The sequence below is a fragment of the Heptranchias perlo genome, chromosome 25, assembly GCF_035084215.1.
Source record: "Heptranchias perlo isolate sHepPer1 chromosome 25, sHepPer1.hap1, whole genome shotgun sequence".
Classification (NCBI taxonomy): Eukaryota; Metazoa; Chordata; class Chondrichthyes; order Hexanchiformes; family Hexanchidae; genus Heptranchias; species Heptranchias perlo.
Genome location: NC_090349.1, coordinates 35,316,839 through 35,337,978, shown reverse-complemented (window position 1 = coordinate 35,337,978; position 21,140 = coordinate 35,316,839). Strand labels below are relative to the sequence as shown.

Sequence of the window (21,140 nt, the reverse complement as noted above, 5' to 3'; positions counted from 1 at the left end):
GCGGTTTCTGAGCCATGTGTTATGCTAGAAATCTCGGTGGGTGGAGTAGAAAAGGAGTTACCGGTGTGTGAGGGAGAGGCCTGCGACTGGAAGTAGGAGCAGCCAGGGGCTGGGAGTCTTCTTGCATGGGGTTAGCCAGTGCTACTGTTGCGCGTGGGGACTGGCCCTTAACATTAAAATATTAATGTCTTTAATGCTCCCAATGCGAAGGGTATAAGCTATCCTGAATGTGAGTGCCCTGTATCAAGTCTTACAATTTTTAATCAACTATAGTAAACTGCTCCCCTTTCCAATATGTACAATTATTTCATTCCATTTTCCATGCTGAATAATCAATGCTAATTGACACTGGAATTCTTATGTGGCCAATTTGCTGAACAAAGATCTTATTACCTGACCTGCTGGATGTTTGCAGCATTTTCTGATTTTATCTCTCCCTTACTGCTTGGATGAGTAGTACCTGCTAATATGTCTCCCCATATTCTGTAGATGCTCAACTTTAAATTTTATTTGGTGAAGTATACACAATAAAATGTTTTAGGCTGAGAAATGGTTCCTTTGTGCTTTCTGCATAGAGAAGATGATGTGTGGGATTTAACTGATAAAATACTAAGCTGTATGAACAAAGCAGTGACAACCCTCTGTATTGACAATCTAGTCACTCACCTGACGAAGGAGGTAATCTCCGAAAGCTTGTGATTTTCAAATAAAATTGTTGGACTATAACCTGGTGTTGTAAGATTCTTTACATTTGTCAACCCCATTCCATCACCGGCATCTCCACATCTTGACAATCTAGGACAGAAAGTTGCATCTAAGCATCCCTGTGGATCACCGCAAGCCAATGCACATTCCTTCTCCAAATTGTTCTCCCTATGGCCTCAAAATTATTTAGATGGCAATTTTCAAGACAGGTTGTCTGACAATTGATAATTGGTTAATTCGGGACTTTGCTACTCAGTTGTGTGTGATTGGTGTTTGGTTTTGGTGTATTCAACCTTCAAAATACCCACGATCTTTCATCACTAAGTGCTTCTCACAGGACTGATTGAATGCTCCAGAAGGGTCTGTTTTGCACATCTGAACTTAAATTCCAAATTTCACCGTATTTGTTGATTGTACTGGTGGCACATTGGCATACACTGCCTTCAAGTCACTATTTTTTGTGCATGCCTATTTTAAAGCCCAAGTTTTCTCTCTTTGGCAGATGGCAGGAGAGAAACAGGAACCGATGGCAGATGAAAAAAAGGAACAGAAGAAACCGCGGCGCCATGCTAGTCGCAACCCTGTGCTGGCCCGGGGCATTGGCAGATATTCCCGCTCTGTCATGTATGCTAGGAGAGCCCTGTACAAGCGCAAATACAAGGCTCCTGAGACCAAGGTAAGGAGAAATCAGATCTTGAATGGGCTCTGAAAGTTGGGAGTGTACCGTGGAATAAAGCACACCAGTGTAGTAATCTGCAGTGGAGTCATTTAACTTGACGCCCAAAAGGATTTTAGTTAAATTGTTGGGACGCTTGATCTTTGTGTGCAGTTCTGTACATTTGATTGGTGCTGATCCTGGAGGTTGGTTTTACGTGTTTTGTGATCGAACAAATCACAGAAAAGGAAAAGTTAACGGCTTGCATCATTCCTTTTCAGATCGAGAAGAAGCTGAAGGAAAAAACGCCCTTTACAATCACTAAGCCTGTTGGAGGAGACAAAAATGGTGGTAGCCGTGTAGTCAAAGTCCGGAAAATGGTAACTCAAATCCCTCCTATTTTGAGATTTTTTTAAATGTTCTTGGGTGGGAAGAATTTAGATTTCATTTCAGCCTTGTGGTTTTTTTAAATTGAGGTGTTGTGTAATGCTGGGAGCATTTTTACAGTGCCCTAGTGACTTTTATTCCAAATGAGGTTGATGTGCTATTACAGCAGTTCTGTGTTGGAATTGCCTGGCTGCTAGGGGTTCTGATTCCAAATGACAGCCCTGGTAGTGCGGTGGTGTAATGTTAGGTTAACTGTAGTTCTGTTCCCCCCCCATAACATGGTGAGTTTATCTGGTTAATAGCTGAGCCATACAGATCAAGAAGATCTTGGGTTCAATCCATGGTATGTCCTAAATTAGCTAGGGCAGTGGGAGCAGGAAATGGATTAGGGTTCCCACTCCTGTTTGCTATCTAGCAATCCCTGTTGACTGCACATGTGCAAATGAGGACCGGATCAGACTTGGATGTGATGCTCCTTGCAGTCATGGAATCTGCTGACAGGTGCTGTCAATGCTGAGGCTTGTACCTGAATGATAGCTCAGGTATGGTACTGCAGGGCAGGTGATGCTCATGGAACAGTGAGGAATTGGGAAGAGTTCAGCGGAGGGGGGGGGGGGGGCGTTATTTTTAAAAACTTGGGTCAGATTCTGAAAGTCAGAACACTAAAGTTCCAGTGTCTTTTTGTTAATGAATGGTACATACCCATATTAAATTGAATTTTTAGTAACAAAGTTACTTAGTAGCACAACCAGAATGAAAACTATCCCTTTATATTTTTTCAAAAAACACATCACCACCGTGAGATTTTATGGAACGCAGTTGTCTACTAGTGACTATACAATATAATATTTCTGCATATTGGTCTTGTTTGTTTTTACAGCCAAGGTATTACCCCACTGAAGATGTCCCCCGCAAGAAGATTAGCCACGGTAACAAACCTTTCAGCCAGCACAAGAGGCATCTGCGTGCATCCATCACCCCAGGGACAGTGCTTATCCTGCTAACTGGCCGTCACAGGTGTAAGGTGGGGGTCTATGGATTAACTAATCAAATAGCAGTGCTTGTCTTTTTGCTGAAGTCTGCAACTGCAGTGAAAGAGATGGGTGGGTTAGGCTCCTGTTTACATATGGAGCGCAAAAGAAAACAATACTGTTAACATGTGGCTTTTCTTCCTTTTAATGTCTGGGATAATACATTTTTAAAAATTAGTTTGCAGGCAATCATTTCCATAAAGATTGACTTTGACTTTCCTTTTTCGTTGCAGCGTGTGCTTTTCCTGAAGCAGCTCAACAGTGGCCTGCTGCTGGTCACTGGTGAGTACAGTTCCTTTAATGATGTTTTCACTTAAATTACATCTGTTAGAGGAGACCGAGGGAACAACTATAGGATTTTAAAAAAAAATACTTGACTGTATATTGCATCTGGCATGTTTCTTCCCTTGTCTTCTATTTGGCTGGGGTATTTTGCATGTACTCTTGTTCATAATTACAACTTCCATGTAATGGATTTATGCAAACAAGCAAGCCAACTTGGAAGGCGTTTTGCAAGCTTAAGTCATGTGATCTAATTGTGTCCCTGCTTTACCCTTTAAAAAGCCTTTGCCACAATAGTAAATTTTCCTGCAGCATGTTTTGCGTTTTGTATATGAAGTGGTGCAAAGATAATGTCTCCCCAACAGACCTTCCCACAGCAAGTTATGGTTTTGATTCCATTCTGTTTTGAGTATTACTTTTGTCCTTATTACTTCCCAATGATGTCTGCCGTGTATCTTATTACACAGATACAGAACTGCTGAGAGGAATCATGGGACCAGACCTGGATCCTGCCTCTCAGTGGTACAGCATGCTGGAGCAGCAGTGAGGCACATTGCAACATTATTTAAAATATTCCCAAGATGTGTTTGCATTTATCTTTGTTAGAAGGCATTTCTTGGTTTTTGTGTTCCTTTTCTAGTTTGCTTTTCATGTTGACATATCTGCTTTTCTAGGTTGTTTCTGAATTCTCTCGTTTGTTGTAGGCCCTCTGGTTCTCAACCGTGTCCCTCTGCGTAGAGTTCACCAGAAATTTGTCATCTCGACGTCCACAAAGATTGACCTGTCTACCATGAAAATCCCCAAGCATCTGACTGACTCCTACTTCAAGAAGAAGAAGCTGCGCAGGCCCAAGCACCAGGAGGGCGAGATCTTTGACACTGAGAAAGAGGTAGATGCTGCACTGTGCTCTGGTACTTCAGCTCTTTGATCGCTTGTGCCATTTGTAGTACATGATGGCTGTTCAGGTCACAATTGCTTCCTGCATTACAAATCTTTCCTGATTGAGAAAATGGACTGGGTTTTTGTTTTTGCCCTGTTGATGCTCTTCGGGTTGTTGCTTGGCGTTATGTCTTGAGAGCATATGGTAGTGACTAAGCTTCAGGTTATTTGCTGCTCTCTCCCCTCCTACCAGTAGCAGTGTAGCAGTTGTATATGGTTAAGTACCTCTTTGGTGCACGCAATCTGATGTGGCTTATTGCCCCAGTGCTTTATCTTGGTGCCATGCCCCAAATCCAGGTTGTACAACCTTGCTCCTTGTTAGGTGGCATGACAGACTAAAGTCTTGCTGCTAGACTCCCTGATCAGGACAACTGTCTTGCAGTAACTGAAAGTTGAATTCTGCTTTTATTGCATGGGATTCTGGAACTTTTGCTGATATTTTGGATCACATCCTGTCTGTTTTATGATTAGGACCATTTTTATTAAATGATTACAGCAAATTTCCAGGATTTTCTGGGGACTATCCGTGGCACGGCACATGATGGCGGGGGAACAAGACACGGGATGGGTGGACACAAACTTTCTTTATAGATTGTATATTAAATTGGTCTATAATGCACATTTGCTGGACGGCTTAATCGTCAGTTGTACCTTCAGGTGAATTACTTGCAGTAAAAGGGAATGATTATTTGAAATACGACTTAGATTCCTCAAAAGCTGCTTGTAGAAGCCCATATGGGCTTTTCTCCCCTTCCCAGAACTTCTTTCCTAAAGGTGATACATGCTGGTGTGTAGCTCCATGTATATGGTCCTCTGAACTTGGCCATTTTGTGAGCGTGGACAGTGTGTTGGGTATCACAACCAAATCTGCTTTTGTCCTTGCCTGGCATCCACAAACACGTGCTTTCAAGCAAGGGTTGCTGGCAAGTGATTTAAGAGCGGGCATTGGCTGTTTTGTTTTCTCATTCTCAACCAACCGATAGGAAGATAGAGTCAGTTTGTTTTTGTAATTGGGCGGTGCAGGTACCTGATATGGCTCCTACTGGGGGGAGGGGGGGGGATGCAAGCTACACTCTGTGTCAGAAGTTGACTCCAACAATGATGTGGCACAATTTCTGCTTGCTATAGTAACAGCTGTCTTATCCCATTGAGTAGTCTGTTCTCCATGAGACTTACTGTGGGGCTTTTATTGACTTACAAAGGCACTGTGATTAATCCCAGTGTTTCACATAGTTGTGTGGTTTGAGAATGGTAGATCGGGGATGATGTGTATCTGGAATTGTCACCAGCATAAAAATGAATGTCTTGCAGAAGAGGAGCACTTGAATTGGTGATATGTTTCTAGACAGGTAGACTCACTGCAGATTTAGATGGGTCCTGCTGATGGTAAATCAAAGGCAGACCATTTCTGTATACCTTGGGTTGGAGGATTGATTGTATTTTAGTTCCCTTGGAAGCTGCATATTATATTTTTCACAATTAGAACAAGAGTTTTGTGTGTCTTTCACAGATGTAGTTTCAGCCTTAGTTCAGTAGTACCATCTTGATTTTCTAATACAGAAGGTCGTGGGTTCAGGCCCTGCTCCAGAGCCTTGAGCACATAATTGGGCTGACACTTCACTGGAGTGTTTCGAATGAGCCGTTAAGCCAAAGCCCCGTCCCCCCTCTCAGGTGGCCATAAAAGATCCCAGGCACTATTTGAAGATGAGCAGGGGAGTTCTTCATGTTCTGGTCAACATTTATCCCTCAACTAACTTTTTTAAAAATAGATTATCTGATCACTTATTTCATTGTGGAATCTTGCCATGTGCAGATTGGCTGCTGTATTTCCCTATATTACAACATTTCAAAGGGTACTTCGGTAGCTGAAGACCTTTGGGATATCCTGAGGTCATGAAAGACACTATATAAAATACAAGTTTTTTCTTTATAATTAGTGTGCTATACAGGGATTCCTTTTAGTACAAGTGTCTTACATCAATTTAACCTTTTTCTTGAAAGGGTCTCCTTCATTGCTGATTTAGGGAATCTGTATAATGGAAATTACTGCATATATTGTCCCGGGATTTAAGCACAACAAAAATTCACTTTAGGTCCTGGATCCCTGGTCTTACAAACTAGGGTTATTTGTTACAGTCTGCTGGTATGTTTCTCTGCCTCACCAGCCCTTTGATTTTAATCAAGAGCCTGTTTAACGTGCAGGGCGTGCTGGTAATCTTGTCTGTGTGTTCAGGTGACCAAAGAAATGCAGAATACTAGTACTTAGCTACTGGTTCAAGTGCTGTTGAGCCTGTGGATCATGACTGCAGATTTTACCGTTTAATACAACATAGGGACTAGCTGGATTGCTGTTTCATAGAGCCGGCGTGGACTCAATGGGCCGAATGGCCTCGTGCTGTAACCTTTCTATGAACATATACTTTGCAGTAGTTTTGTGGGGTTCATGCAGTGAATATTGCGATAGTTTTTGAGGAATTAACCCATTCTACAGTATTTGGCAAAAACTGACAGTGTTGATGCTAGACATGTTTAATGCACTGGTACCAATGTGCTTAAGAAAAAGTTGCACTTAAGTCAACACATTTTAAAGCGATAACTCAGTTAATCACCTCAAATTGCAGCAGAAATGGTAATTACAAATACTTCGCCTTATGGCTCAAAATGCTCTCAACATTTGGATGGCTAACATCTATAACAGCTGCTAGATGTTCTGTTATAGTGGATATCGTACAGAAATTTCACTCTCTCCATAATGCTATTGAAATAGTTGACAGAACAGATGAATGTCCCATTGTTCCAGATGTGTGATTACTTTATGAAATTCCAGTGATTCCACGTCAAATTTTGCTCCGACTCATCTTTGCACTCTTCTCTATTCACAGAAATATCAGCTAACAGAACAGCGGAAGGAAGACCAGAAGGCTGTGGATTCCCAACTCCTGCCCATTATCAGACAGACCCCACAGCTCCGTGGCTACCTCCGCTGCACATTCTCTCTGTCTAAGGGCGTTTACCCACATAAATTGGTATTCTAAACAAGCTGTAAAAAGTGTCATTTATTAAAACTGGGATTTGAACAGTGCTGCCTCCTATTATGTTTCTAATTACAGGATTCAAAAGTGAAAATGTTTTATAGATTTTTTTTTTTAAAACTTAAAAGCTTAGTTTTATTTTTACACCAGATGTTTGCTGTGGAAGATGCTGTTGAGGATCCAAGGAAGCATAAACCAAAGCCAACTGTGAGCCACTTTTCCCCCACTGCTATTTGTGCTGGTATTTCTTATTTGCTCCATTTGAATTTCTTGAGGCTGGAGGGTTGCAAAGGGCTGTTGTAAAGTTGCCTCGTTGTTGGATAAAGCCTAAATCCGAACACCAAGATTTGTTTAGTATCTGCAGATTAAATATACCTAAATTAGAACGAGCATGGATTTTTAAAAAAAATTGGCCCCTAAGGCTCCATGGTGCACGTAAGCAATCCATAGAAATAAGAAACTTGAACACTGCCATAAACCACATGGGTAAATGCATATGTGGTTTACAAAATGGGCAACAGCATTGTATCCATTATTTGCTTTTAACTGTAAGTGGTTTTCTTGGGCGTACCAAAAACACACCTTTAAGTTCTGGAACGATAGGGATTATAAGGACAAATCAGACTCTGACATGTTTTCAGGCTCAACCGTATTGTGTTTAATAAGATTAACAATAACACTAGTAAACAGTACAACCCTGGCTTGTCCAATAAGCTGTACCATGCTAAATTACCCCAGCCTAATAAGGGAACCCTCCCATGAAATAAACTTAACACAGGACGCCCCCACCCCCAGCACTAAAACCCTCTAAGGTTTGGTTGGGACTTACAGACACCCCCTCACACAGCTAAGTGGTCTTGTGGATGTGTAGGCGCAGGCAATATGCTCACCCCGATTGCCCGTTGTTGCTTGCAGCTTCTTCCTGCACATCTCGGTCCTGGTCCCGTACCGCCGACACAGTATCCAGGTTCCAGTTTGAGTTGAGGTCTGTTGATGAGGAATGAAGAGCATGTTATGTTGAATTGAGCTGAGCCCCACTCGGGAGACTCGCTGTAGATTAATGCCAAGGAGAACAGAGCCGAGCCAGAAACCATTCACCTTTTCTCCCGCCAATACTGATCGACGTATTGACTCAGGTGATCTGTCTGGACACCCCCCCCCTCCCCGGTGGCCTGGAGTGACTCATAATCTTTGAAATCTTTGTGAAAAATGCTATTTTGTGTTCCCGCTTCCAGGCCTTGCAGCTGGAGAGACTATGGGTGCTGATTACTGGGCGTCTGTCGTTTCCTGAGTTGATGGCCCCCATTAGCAGGTAATGGGTTTCGATATCAAGCCGATCTTGCATAACTTGCTTCTCTCCTGGAAGACAATCGCCCAGCAATCTGCCTTCCACCAGTTTAAGTTGGGACTGAGTGTCTGAGTTACCTCTTTGGGTATTGTTTCCAATAATCATGTTAAATGGTGATGACATCAATCGGCCTGGGTTCCTTTCCACCCAGTTTCAGTGTAAAATGTCCGTTTGCATATGAATGCACCTTAGGTTAGCCAGGCTCAAAACTCCTGCCAGTGAAACCTACTCCCTAAGCCACTCCCACATGCTTGCCAAAAGTACAGTTCTTTCTTTGAAGTATTGGATTTAAAATATGATTCATAAAAATGGCCGGAATGCTGGTGCTACATAACTGAGTTTGTTTTCCACTGTCGTAGGAAATTTCAGCTGTTACTGGGTTGGGATGTTAATTTTTGTGGAACTAATTATTTCATCATAAAGCTGAGCCTTAAAATAAATCACTGGCATAGTTAGAGAAATATACACATGACTTGGAAGTTTGTCATTGTATTGGAAAACTATTTTTGCTTTTTAAAGCAGTTTAAAATTTATTGCAACTAGTCAATCTGTGGGAGTCAAGACCAAGTACAGTCTTCAGTTCAAGCAGAATTTGAGGGTGGAGAATAATTGGATCAGGTTGTACAGATGTAATTTATAATGGAAAATGTTGACATGATCAGAGGGGAAATTACATTTTCAAAAATATTCCAAATATAGCAGGGGTATTTGATATTATAAATCTACTTTCAGCTGGTAAATACCTTCATGTCATGGAGCCATTGAAGAAACTTATCCTTTCTCTGAGCAGAATGACATTTAAGTGGATATTTGCCCATAGCAATCCAATACATACCCCAAAGTATGGTATTCATTTTTGTAGTCAGCTGAGAGACATGCAAACACAATAGTATGGCTGAGTCGCCAACTAATCGACACAAGATTTTGTTTACTTGATTATGGAGTGTACTCCCCTACATAGGGACACATCCACCCCACTTACATAAATCTAGAGGGATTAGGCACAGGTTGATAAGCCAAGACATTTGGGGGGGTGGAGATATGCAAGTGTACTGTTGTGTAACCATCTAAAACTGCAGCTTAACCACAATGGAGCACTTGTAAGCTTTCTGCTGCATGCCCAGTGAGGCCACTACCCATTAGGGGATTGGCTTGCAAGATTATCTTGAACCATGTCGAAAGAAACCCAGTCATGGGTCTGTTGCTCCAGATCCAGATCCCATTAGTGAGCAAGATTGGTGTATAAATCAACAGTCCCCTAGAATACTTTATCCTTACCTTGCCCATATGTTCAATTACTAAGTCTGCCATAGAAGATTGACTTGGTATTGATCTTCCATTGACAAATACATCATCTTTGCTTCATCCCAAAGAGACCCTGCTTACCACCTCATTAAGGATCACTAGTGGGACATGGAATGATTGAGCCTACCTGTAGTAAGATCTGTCATTGCTACTGAGGGTTGATTCCGTTCTAAATCTTTCATTGTCAGCTGTGTCATCTAACATCAACTTGATCGCAAAGAACTTTAGTCATTAGATGACCAACACGTGCAGGTCTGAGTCATCACGTGGATATCAGAAATTTGAGAGCACAACTCATCATAATATGTGAATGCATTTTCACTATCTTAACCAAAGCATAGCCATACATCCTACAGTATTGAATGGTGGTTCCTCTATTTCGAGGGCAACTGCTTGTCTCTGCAATCCCAATAGACACCGAATCCTGGATCCGAGTAGGTAAGCTTATAGCTAGCCTGTGGATGTTATGCCAAGCCTGTTCCACATCAATTATACAATGAATGCTAGTTTCAGCATAGAGGAACAACTTATGCTTGACGGTTTATGATGTACCAGCTACCTTGATATTCTGCATGTCAAAGTCAAATGCTGTGTTACAGGCTTACTCATAGCTGACTGCTTAATCAGAGAGATGACTACTCCAGGTTTCTGAGTGATAGATGGATGTAGGCTAAGACCATAATTCCTTTTTTGCTAAACCCCACAGCTTGTTCCTGGCCCTTGCATAAGAGTCAAAGGAAGCATTTTTACTGAATACAAAGTAGTTCCAAAGCACGAAAGAACTGTTTAGACATAGATTCTGTATGCCTCAATCTGTACTGGGACAATGAACAAGATGTTAGAATGTAAAAACAGATCTGTAATTTGTAACTTTCATTTTGGACAAGATGACCACTATTTGTATGGTAGATGCTTTGTACATCTCAAACTGCCATTAACACTTACATCTTGATTCTGGGTCTGTCTCCCTTTCTCAGACCAAAGATAGTCACTGCCATCTTTATGCTGGCTTTACAAGTCTGCTGCTAGGATGAGATAGATTTAGCAGTGTAAACGTCAGGAGCTGGATCATGGATGCTAGTCTCCCAGAATCCAAATTAAGATCAATATAAAAGCAGCCCTAAATGCTACAAATCATTGTTCCCAGCTAAATGTGTAATATCTGAGCAACTTTACAGATGACCACCCAGAAAAGTCAAATAAAAACAAATTGCTGGAAATACACATATAATGTAGCTTCTGAAATAGAAAAGACTGGTTAACATTGTGGACTGAACTGAGAGATCCACTGCCCACAATGGTCTCACTGCACCGACTGACCCTCTCTGCCTGGCAATGGTCTCACTGCACCGACTGACCCTCTCTGCCCTGGCAATGGTCTCACTGCACCGACTGACCCTCTCTGCCTGGCAATGGTCTCACTGCACCGACTGACCCTCTCTGCCCTGGCAATGGTCTCACTGCACCGACTGACCCTCTCTGCCTGCTATTAGCACGCTCTAGGTTGTGAGCCACGTGCCCCGCTGGTGACCAGTCGCAATATCCGGTGTTTTGCAGCAAGGCGGAGCGATCCGCCACGACGGCAGGCGGGGTTTGATGGCGCAGCGCCTGAGGTGAGTGACTTGGCGGGCGGGGCGTTCAGTAGCCGAACTACAGAAGTAAGAAAACCCAAAACTTCAGTGAGGAGACGTGTCCCTTTGTGTTCTCTTCAGACGGGGCGTTTTACTCAAAGAAACGATACAGATTTCAGACCCGGCGGTGAAAGCTGGAGGAGCCTGGGCCTGGATGCGGGGCCCTGCCTGGTGACAGACGCTCGCTCCGCTGTTAGATTTTAAATTGATTAGATGCAGACTGCACTCGAAACAGAGGGGAGAAATTATCGCCCGTTTTTGTGCGAAACATTAGCGTTCGGGGAACCAATTTCTGGGAGCGATCTCCTCCCTCCAACTCTCCTCACCTTCCTGGGCTCTATGCTAGCTGATATTGTCAATCGTCTGTCAGCCCACTTCTCAAAATACCCATCCTCGAACCGTCTAAGAACATAAGAAATAGGAGTAGGCCGTACAGCCTCTCGTGCCTGCTCCGTCATTCAATAAGATCAGGGCTGATCTTTGACCTCAGCTCCACTTTCCTGCCGGATCCCCATATCCATTGATTCCCCTAGAGTCCAAAAATCTCAGCCTTGAATATACTCCTGATGTGGAGATGCTGGTGATGGACTGGGGTGTACAAATGTAAGGAATCTTACACCACCAGGTTATAGTCCAACAGTTTTATTTGAAAATCACAAGCTTTCGGAGGCTTTCTCCTTCGTCAGGTGAGTGTCGAGATTCATTGAAAATTACCGCATATATAGTCATAGAACAATGCCTGGTGATTACAGATAATCTTTCCAACTGCCCGTTATCAAGGCCATCAAATTAATTGAATAGTGTTCAGACAGAGAAACCTTAGATACCCCAGACAACTGAATATACAAACGGCCAGAACCAAAGAAAGAGAGGGAGAGAGAGAGAGAAACATCCGAAAGGAAGAGAAAGAGAGAGAATGACCAGTTGTATTAAAAACAGATAACTTTTTTTCCACCTGGTGGGGTTACGTGTAGCGCGACATGAACCCAAGATCCAGGTTGAGGCCGTCCTCATGGGTGCGGAACTTGGCTATCAATTTCTGCTCGACGATTTTGCGTTGTCTTGTGTCTCGAAGGCCGCCTTGGAGAACGCTTACCCGAAGATCGGTGGCTGAATGTCCTTGACTGCTGAAGTGTTCCCCGACTGGGAGGGAACCCTCCTGTCTGGCGATTGTTGCGCGGTGTCCGTTCATCCGTTGTCTTGTGTCTGCATGGTCTCGCCACTGGACGGACACCACGCAACAGTCGCCAGACAGGAGGGTTCCCTCCCAGTCGGGGAACACTTCAGCAGTCAAGGACATTCAGCCACCGATCTTCGGGTAAGCGTTCTCCAAGGCGGCCTTCGAGACACAAGACAACGCAAAATCGTCGAGCAGAAATTGATAGCCAAGTTCCGCACCCATGAGGACGGCCTCAACCGGGATCTTGGGTTCATGTCGCGCTACATGTAACCCCACCAGGGGGGGAAAAAGTTATCTGTTTTTAATACAACTGGTCATTCTCTCTCTTTCTCTTCCTTTTGGATGTTTCTCTCTCTCTCTCCCTCTCTTTCTTTGGTTCTGGCCGTTTGTATATTCAGTTGTCTGGGGTATCTAAGGTTTCTCTGTCTGAACACTATTCAATTAATTTGATGGCCTTGATAACGGGCAGTTGGAAAGATTATCTGTAATCACCATTGTAAACAATTTTACAACACCAAGTTATAGTCCAGCAATTTTATTTTAAATTCACAAGCTTTCGGAGACTTCCTCCTTCCTCAGGTAAATGTTCAGGAGCTCCTTGAAGCCTACGCATTTATACATATAGAACAATACATGGTGTTTACAGACTGCCCCTGCAACTGCCCGTTGCCAAGGCAATCACCGTGTTCAGACAGAGAGGTGTCACCTGCAGAACCCCCGAATACACATTCAACAAAAAAACAAACAGGAAAAAAAAACAGAGAGAGGCAGAAACATCCGGAAGGCAGAGAAAGCCAGCAAATGACCCATTATATTAAAAACAGATAACATTTGTTCGCTGGTGGGGTAACGTGTAGCGTGACATGAACCCAAGATCCCGGTTGAGGCCGTCCTCAAGGGTGCGGAACTTGGCTATCAATTTCTGCTCGACGATTTTGCGTTGTCGTGTGTCTCGAAGGCCGCCTTGGAGTACGCTTACCCGAAGGTCGGTGGATGAATGTCCATGACTGCTGAAGTGTTCCCCGACTGGGAGGGAACCCTCCTGTTTGGCGATTGTTGCGCGGTGTCCGTTCATCCGTTGTCGCAGCGTTTTCCTGTTTGTTTTTTTGTTGAATGTGTATTCGGGGGTTCTGCAGGTGACACCTCTCTGTCTGAACACGGTGATTGCCTTGGCAACGGGCAGTTGCAGGGGCAGTCTGTAAACACCATGTATTGTTCTATATGTATAAATGCGTAGGCTTCAAGGAGCTCCTGAACATTTACCTGAGGAAGGAGGAAGTCTCCGAAAGCTTGTGAATTTAAAATAAAATTGCTGGACTATAACTTGGTGTTGTAAAATTGTTTACAATTGTCAACCCCAGTCCATCACCGGCATCTCCACATCATGACTGTAATCACCAGGCATTGTTCTATGACTATATATGCAGTAATTTTCAATGAATCTCGACACTCACTTGACGAAGAAGAAAGCCTCCGAAAGCTTGTGATTTTCAAATAAAACTGTTGGACTATAACCTGGTGTTGTAAGATTCCTTACATTTGAATATACTCAATGACTCAGTATCTACAGCTCTTTGGGGTAGAGAATTCCAAAGATTCACAACCCTTTGCATGAAGAAATTCCTCCCCATCTCACTCTTAAAAGGCTGACCCTTATCCCCTGACTATGCCTCCTAGTTCTAGGCACCCCAGCCAGGGGAAACAACCTCTCAGCATCTACCCTGTCAAGCCCCCTCAGAATTTATATGTTTCAATGACTGCTCTCTCCAAACTTCCTTTCTTGCTCTTTGACTGTGACCTTGGTGCTTTACCCTCATCTACCTCAACTTTTGGCAACTTTTAGTAGGGTTGACAATGCCATCCTCCTCCCAACCCTCTCTTCTGTCATATATCTCCATTGAACTGCCTGAATGCAGCCAGTGCATCTCCAGCAATGGTTTCTTTTCCTTGCCCACAATGTCAACTCTGGGGTTCCCCAAGGATCTGTCCGTGGACCCTCCTCTTCTCTCAACAATATCATCCACAGGGACGGTATCAGTTTCACATGTATGCAGATACCCAGCTGTACTTCACCACTTCTATTGACCTCTCAATGCCGTCAGGCTGCCTATCTGATTTCAAGTCTTACTCCAGCTCACCATTGGGAAGACTGAAGCCATTGTCTTCTACTTCCGCCACAATCTCTTCTCCCTTGGAACGGATTCCTTTCCACACTCTCAGCCTAAAGCACGCTGAAACAGATAGTTTGTAATCATCGCGTCGTGTTTGACTTTCAGTTGAGCTTCAGCCCTCATTTCCTCTCCATCACAAAGACTGCTTATTTCCACCTCTGCAATATTGTCCCTTGTCCGTCCCTACCTTCAGCTGCTGAAACTTATTTATATGCCGTTGTCACTTCCAGACTCTGCTATTCGAATGCTCTCCTTGCTGGCCCCCATCCTCCTCCCTCTATAACTTGTCCAAAGCTCTGCTGCAGGTATCCTGTCCTGCACCAAGACCCACTCATCTATCACCCTATCCTTGTTCACCTACATTGTCTCTCAGGCCCCAATACGTTACATTTATAATCCTTTCATCTATAACTCTCTCCAGGGTCTTGCCCCAACCTTTCTTTGCAATATCTTCCGGCCCACTACCCTTCTGGCCACTTGTGCATTGCCTCGCCATCTGTGGAAAAGCTTTGTCAACTCGTTCTTATTCTTTGAAGCTTCCTAGTTAAACTTCTCTACCTCCTTCAAAGACCTCCTCAAGATCTATCTATTTGATCAAGCTTTGGTCACCCCTCCTAATTTCTCCCAGGTCTTCATCTATTCTGCTTATACCTATTCTGTGAAATGTCTTGGGATGCTTCCTATGTTAAAGACATATAATAAATGCAAGTTGTCTAGTTGATAGATGAAAAAGTTTCACATAGTTTTTTCCCTTATTTACAAACGTGACTATTTGCAAATGATTTCAGAGTGATATAAATAGTGCATTCACCAAATTTCCTTGGCAAATCTTTTATAATTGTATGAAATAATTTTGTGAAGACGGTAACCTTTTCAAACCAAGAACAAGCTGTAAAGAAATTGAGAATTTTACTTTTTGGTTGTTGATGACATAACTTCATATTTCACTGTGCTGATCTTATCACTTGTGTTATAATTATGAAATAACATTATCAAAGTCATTGTGGCATTGAGAAGGAATTTTGTGCATCTCATTTCAATAAAATTGGAAAATTTGAGTGAGCTTTGAGTTTTAAGAAAAACAGTATAAACCCCTATTTTAATAATTGTGATATGTTCACCCCTAACCTAGATAAAATGAAAACCCATGATCTTTTTTAATTAAGGTGAAATTTGAGTCAATCAATGTCAAAAAATTTGCATGAAATGTAATGCTCAAATTAGGATGGAAAACACAGCTGGTTGTTTCGTTTTTATTCATTTCAAGTAACAGTTACTTCCTCCTTTCAAGCTGTTTCCACCATGTCTGTTTATCGGGCTATTCTGTCACACTTTTGTGCACAATTCAACTTACCTATTCAATTTATTTACCTCAGATTGAGTTTTTCCAAGCTGCTAACCTCAGACCTCCCAACTGGATCTCCAAGATAGGCAGTTCTTTCAGTACTGCCTGCTGCCTCCTCCTTCTCTGATTCCTGACCCTGAGGCCCTGGGTGCACACTTTCCACCATGCCCCTTCTCTGGTAGTGCCAAAATCTCTGTTGCCATCCTTGAGGTTGGACGGGAGAGAATCTGGTTGCAGCATTGGACGTGGCATAACTGCAGTGAGTAGGTAGTTTTATTGAAATGGTTGCCCCGGTTATATTTACTTTAAGTCATACAGGTTTCCCTGATAATCTCCCCACCCTGCCTTTTCTTGATTTTTGCACATCCAACTTCTACTGTGAATTGGGAAATAATGGAAAAATATTCCATGCAATCTGAGGCTCCTTGTAGTTTTGCACAAAATTTAATTTCATGGAGACATTTCATTCATGTAAACAGTAGCAAAACTGTTGTTGTGTTAGAGTGTATCTCACTTAATGTATCACGATAGAAGCCGATCAGGGTAAGTCTGCATCTGGTTCAGAGTGATCAGGTAATTTCAGAGTAGAATAAAGAGGGTTTAAACTCATTATATATGGCAATGGTTAAGATAAATTCTATAGATAAACTGCTGTATGGTGTGAGTTTGATCTGAAATCAAGTTAATCAGTCCAAAAGTGATTTTCCAGAACCTAAATTAGTTGACCAGGATTCTCTGTGGTAGATCACTAGCCAGTGATCCTGCTGTGAAGTGCACCTGTGGGAACATCAGATGGGCATGCCTGGTTGTGGTCGCCTACAGTGGAACTGTCCACCAATGTTCAAGTTTGCACATGAAGAATGGGCACTTGGGAGAGGTAACAGCAGGTGTCGTCCTGGGACTACAAGAGGAGCTAAAGTGAGAAAGTCATGAGAATTGGAGAAGGAAACACAATGGATAAAATTAATCCAGTCATCTGACTCTGCTACCTTTGCCAAAAATCATAAATTTTACCGGCCAATTACTGCCCCATCAGTCCACTCTCAATCATCAGCAAAGTGATGGAAGGTGTCATCGACAGTGCTATCAAGCGGCTCTTACTCACCAATAACCTGCTCACCGATGCTCAGTTTGGGTTCCGCCAGGACCACTCGGCTCCAGACCTCCAGACTTGGTCCAAACATGGACAAAAGAGCTGAATTCCAGAGGTGAGGTGAGAGTGACTGCCCTTGACATCAAAGCAGCATTTGACCGAGAGTGGCACCAAGGAGCCCTAGTAAAATTGAAGTCAATGGGAATCAGGGGGAAAACTCTCCAGTGGCTGCAGTCATACCTAGCACAAAGGAAGATGGTAGTGGTTGTTGGAGGCCAATCATCTCAGCCCCAGGACATTGCTGCAAGAGTTCCTCAAGGCGGTGTCCTAGGCCCAACCATCTTCAGCGGCTTCATCAATGACCTTCCCTCCATCATAAGGTCAGAAATAGGAATGTTCACTGATGATTGCACAGTGTTCAGTTCCATTCGCAACCCCTCAGATAATGAAGCAGTCCGTACCCGCATGCAGCAAGACCTGGACAACATCCAGGCTTGGGCTTATAAGTGGCAAGTAACATTCGCAACAGACAAGTGCCAGGCAATGTCCACCTCCAACTAGAGAGAGTCTAACCACCTCCCTTTGACATTCAATGGCATTACCGTTGCCTAATCCCCCACCATCAACATCCTGGGGGTCACCATTGACCAGAAACTTAACTGGACCAGCCGCATAAATACTGTGGCTACAAGAGCAGGTCAGAGGCTGGGTATTCTGCGGCGAGTGACTCACCTCCTGACTCCCCAAAGCCTTACCACCATCCACAAGGCACAGGTCAGGAGTGTGATAGAATACTTTCCACTTGCCTGGATGAGTGCAGCTCCAACAACACTCAAGAAGCTCGACACCATCCAGGACAAAGCAGCCCGCTTGATTGGCACCCCATCCACCACCCTAAACATTCACTCCCTTCACCACCGGCACACCATGGCTGCAGTGTGCACTGCAGCAACTTGCCAAGGCTTCTTCGACAGCACCTCCCAAACCCGCGACCTCTACCACCTGGAAGGACAAGGGCAGCTGGCACATGGGAACAACTCCACCTGCACGTTCCCCTCCAAGTCACACACCATCCTGACTTGGAAATATATCGCCGTTCCTTCATCGTCGCTGGGTCAAAATCCTGGAACTCCCTACCTAACAGCACTATGGGAGAACCTTCACTGCAGCAGTTCAAGAAGGCAGCTCACCACCACCTTCTCAAGGGCAAATAGGGATGGGCAATAAATGCTGGCCTTGCCAGCGACGGCCACATCCCTTGAACAAATAAAAAAATCAATTGATACAACATTATCTCTGTCTGTCTGTCTGCCTGCCTGCCTGTCTGTCACACTTTGTTCAGGTATGGTTTGCTGTTGTTTTATACAATCTTTCGTTCATCGGACATTCGCACCACATGACCATGCGAATATCTGCTGAACGAATCCCGAAGATTGACAACTGGGAAGTGATTTCGTGGTGGTCAGCAAAAGAGATATAAAGACTGCTTAAAAGCTACTCTGAAACAGTGCCAAATAGACATCCATAAGTGGGAACAACTTGCTCAAGATAAGAAAGCATAGCGAAAAACCATCCAGGAAGGCACCTCCTACTATTAGGCCTGTTGCATTGCTGATGCTGAACGTAAACGCCGGCTGAGGAAGTCTCGCTTGAAAAATCAAAATTCCCAACCTGGTGTTTCCAGGTGATCCATTGTTCGATCTGCGGACACCCATTCCAAGCAAGAATAGATCTCATCGGTCACCAAAGAACTCGCTGCAAGAGTTCAGATGATATTCTGGCTGCCTTTTTCGATATTGAATGATGAACGACGACGATAAAATCTTAAAATGGCATAGAAAAAGGAGTAAGAAACCTAGGTGTTTTCTGCTTTTTTGAACTTGCGATATCCCGGTGAAGTTGTTGAGATAACAGTGAGAGGAGCCAAGTAGTTACCAATCTAGAGAATCTGAGAAGTAGCCAGGTTAGCATCTAAACATTTAAACTGTGCTCCAAACAATGCCACAGGAAGTCGCTTACTTTAAAAAAAATATTGATTGTGTATGAGAACTGAAACGGGCAGAAGATTAGCATTTTTCCCTTCCGCAGATCGAATCCTGGGTTAGTCATGGGTTGAAAAAGTACCTTCAACTGGCTGTAAGCATCTTGTGCAAATTGAATTTGTGCAGACATACCCCAATTCCTAGGGTCCTTGTGGTAAGGAGGTTATCAACCTTATTCACAGCTATACTTTAGAGTTCAATAATATTTGTGTGCTCCTGTCTTATTCATATATGTTTTGTCATAATTTGGCATTAAATCGACCAGTGTGGTGAAACGGAATTGTCATAATGATGCAATAGGTGGTGCTGTTCTGTAGCTCAAAGCACATTCTTGGACAGAGTTGAGGGAGCTTTATTTTGTTTCTAATCTGGGCTGTGTCTGACTTGGGACTGCTTGATCCTGATACTGCATGCAAAGAGTTATTTTTTTTAAAGCTGTTAAATATTTTTGTACATTTTTAAACAGATAAAATATCCAGGTTACAAAATTAAATTAAATTATTTAAGGTGTTACACAAGATTAGGACTCATGGGATTGGGGGTAATATATCAGCATGGATTGAGGATTGGTTAACGGATGGAACACAGAGAGTAGGAATAAACGGATCATTTTCGGGTAGGCAGGTTGTAACTAGTGGGGTCCTGCAAGGATCAGTGCTGGGGCCTCAGCTGTTTACAATATATATCAATGACTTAGATGAGGGGACTGAGTGTAATGTATCCAAGTTTGCTGACGATACAAAGATAGGTGGGAAAGTGACAGGTTGTAGACAGGTTAAGTGAGTGGGCGACAAGGTGGCAGATGGAGTATAATGTGGGGAAATGTGAGTTTATTCACTTTGGTAGGAAGAATAGAAAAACAGAATATTTTTTAAAAGGTGAGGGACTAAGAAATGTTGGTAGTCAGAGGGATTTGGGTGTCCTTGTACACAAATCACAAAGTTAACATGAGGTACAACAAGCAATTAGGAAGGCAAATGGTATGTTAGCCTTTATTGCAATGGGTTTGGAGTATAAGAGTGAGGAGGTGTTGCTGCAATTAAAAAGGGCTCTAGTGAGACCACATCTGGAGTACTGTGTACAGTTTTGGTTTCCTTACCTAAGGAAGGATATACTTGCCTTAGAGGGGGTGCAACAAAGATTCACTAATTGATTCCTGGGATGAGAGAGTTGTCCTATGAGGAGAGATTGATTAGAATGGGCCTATATTCTCTGGAGTTTAGAAGAATGAGAGGTGATTTTATTGAAATGTATAAAATTCTTTGAGGGCTTGACAGGGTAGACGCTGAGAGTCCGTTTCCCCCGGCTGGAGAGTCTAGAGGATTGGGTCATAGTCTCAAGATAAGGGGTCGGCCAGTTAGGACCGAGATGAGGCAAAATTTCTTCACTCGGAGGCTTGTGAATCTTTGGAATTCTCTACCCCAGAGGACTGTGGGTGCTCAGTCATTGAGTATATTCAAGACTCAAATCAATAGATTTTTGGACACTAATGGAATCAAGGGATACGGGGATAGGGCGGGAAAGTGGAGTTGAGGGTAGAAGATCAGCCATGATCTTGAATGGTGGAGCAGGCTCGAGGGGCCTTGTGGCCTAGTCCTGCTCCTGCTTCTTATGTAATCTTATGTCTTATGTAATAATTTGTTTACTTGTTATTTACCACACTTCATGTAAAATCCTACATCTGCAAAATATTTCTGTAAATCTGTGGATATTTTATTACTAAAACTATATTGTATATTTCTTTAAAATAAATTCTCTTACAATTTTCTCCCCTCCTTTTCTGAAGATGCTGAGTCGTGCTGGATAAGGTTTCAAAAGCACCAGCTGCCATCCTCTATCCCTGCCTATGTGAGGCTAAACATTTTAGCAAGTTATTAAATCATGGGAAGCATCACACTGATTGATACCAATCCTCTGCTCAATTGATGTCCACACACATGCACTGCTCAGCTGAAATCACAGGATGGGGATCAAGAGTGCAATATCTGGCTGAC

At 43.2% G+C, this 21,140-nt stretch overlaps 2 protein-coding genes across 5 annotated transcripts in view; both read left to right on the top strand.

Annotated features, from left to right (window-relative positions):
- Positions 1-1,188: 1,188 nt before the first annotated feature.
- On the top strand, positions 1,189-7,078 carry rpl6 (ribosomal protein L6). Its single transcript, XM_068005997.1, has 6 exons — positions 1,189-1,381; positions 1,642-1,740; positions 2,628-2,771; positions 3,012-3,060; positions 3,765-3,949; positions 6,882-7,078. The coding sequence occupies exons 1-6, from the start codon at positions 1,208-1,210 to the stop codon at positions 7,032-7,034; spliced, it is 804 nt and encodes a 267-aa protein (XP_067862098.1). The 5' UTR covers positions 1,189-1,207; the 3' UTR covers positions 7,035-7,078.
- Positions 7,079-11,194: 4,116 nt separating this feature from the next.
- Positions 11,195-21,140, top strand: part of LOC137342213 (transmembrane protein 248-like) — a 36,148-nt gene continuing 26,202 nt past the window's right edge. For 3 of the 4 annotated variants that reach the window (XM_068005995.1, XM_068005993.1, XM_068005996.1), the window contains exon 1: positions 11,195-11,297. The gene's annotated coding sequence lies outside the window, so the exon portion shown is untranslated. Of the gene's footprint in view, positions 11,298-16,042; positions 16,271-21,140 lie in introns of all 4 variants that reach the window. The other variant, XM_068005994.1, reaches the window with a different exon arrangement.

Coding starts and splice junctions, on each gene's coding strand:
- rpl6 (XM_068005997.1), top strand. CDS start 1,208: ATGGCAGGAGAGAAACAGGAACCGATGGCAGATGAAAAAAAGGAACAG. Junction 1,382..1,641: donor ACAAGGCTCCTGAGACCAAG/GTAAGGAGAAAT, acceptor ATTCCTTTTCAG/ATCGAGAAGAAGCTGAAGGA. Junction 3,061..3,764: donor TGGCCTGCTGCTGGTCACTG/GTGAGTACAGTT, acceptor CGTTTGTTGTAG/GCCCTCTGGTTCTCAACCGT.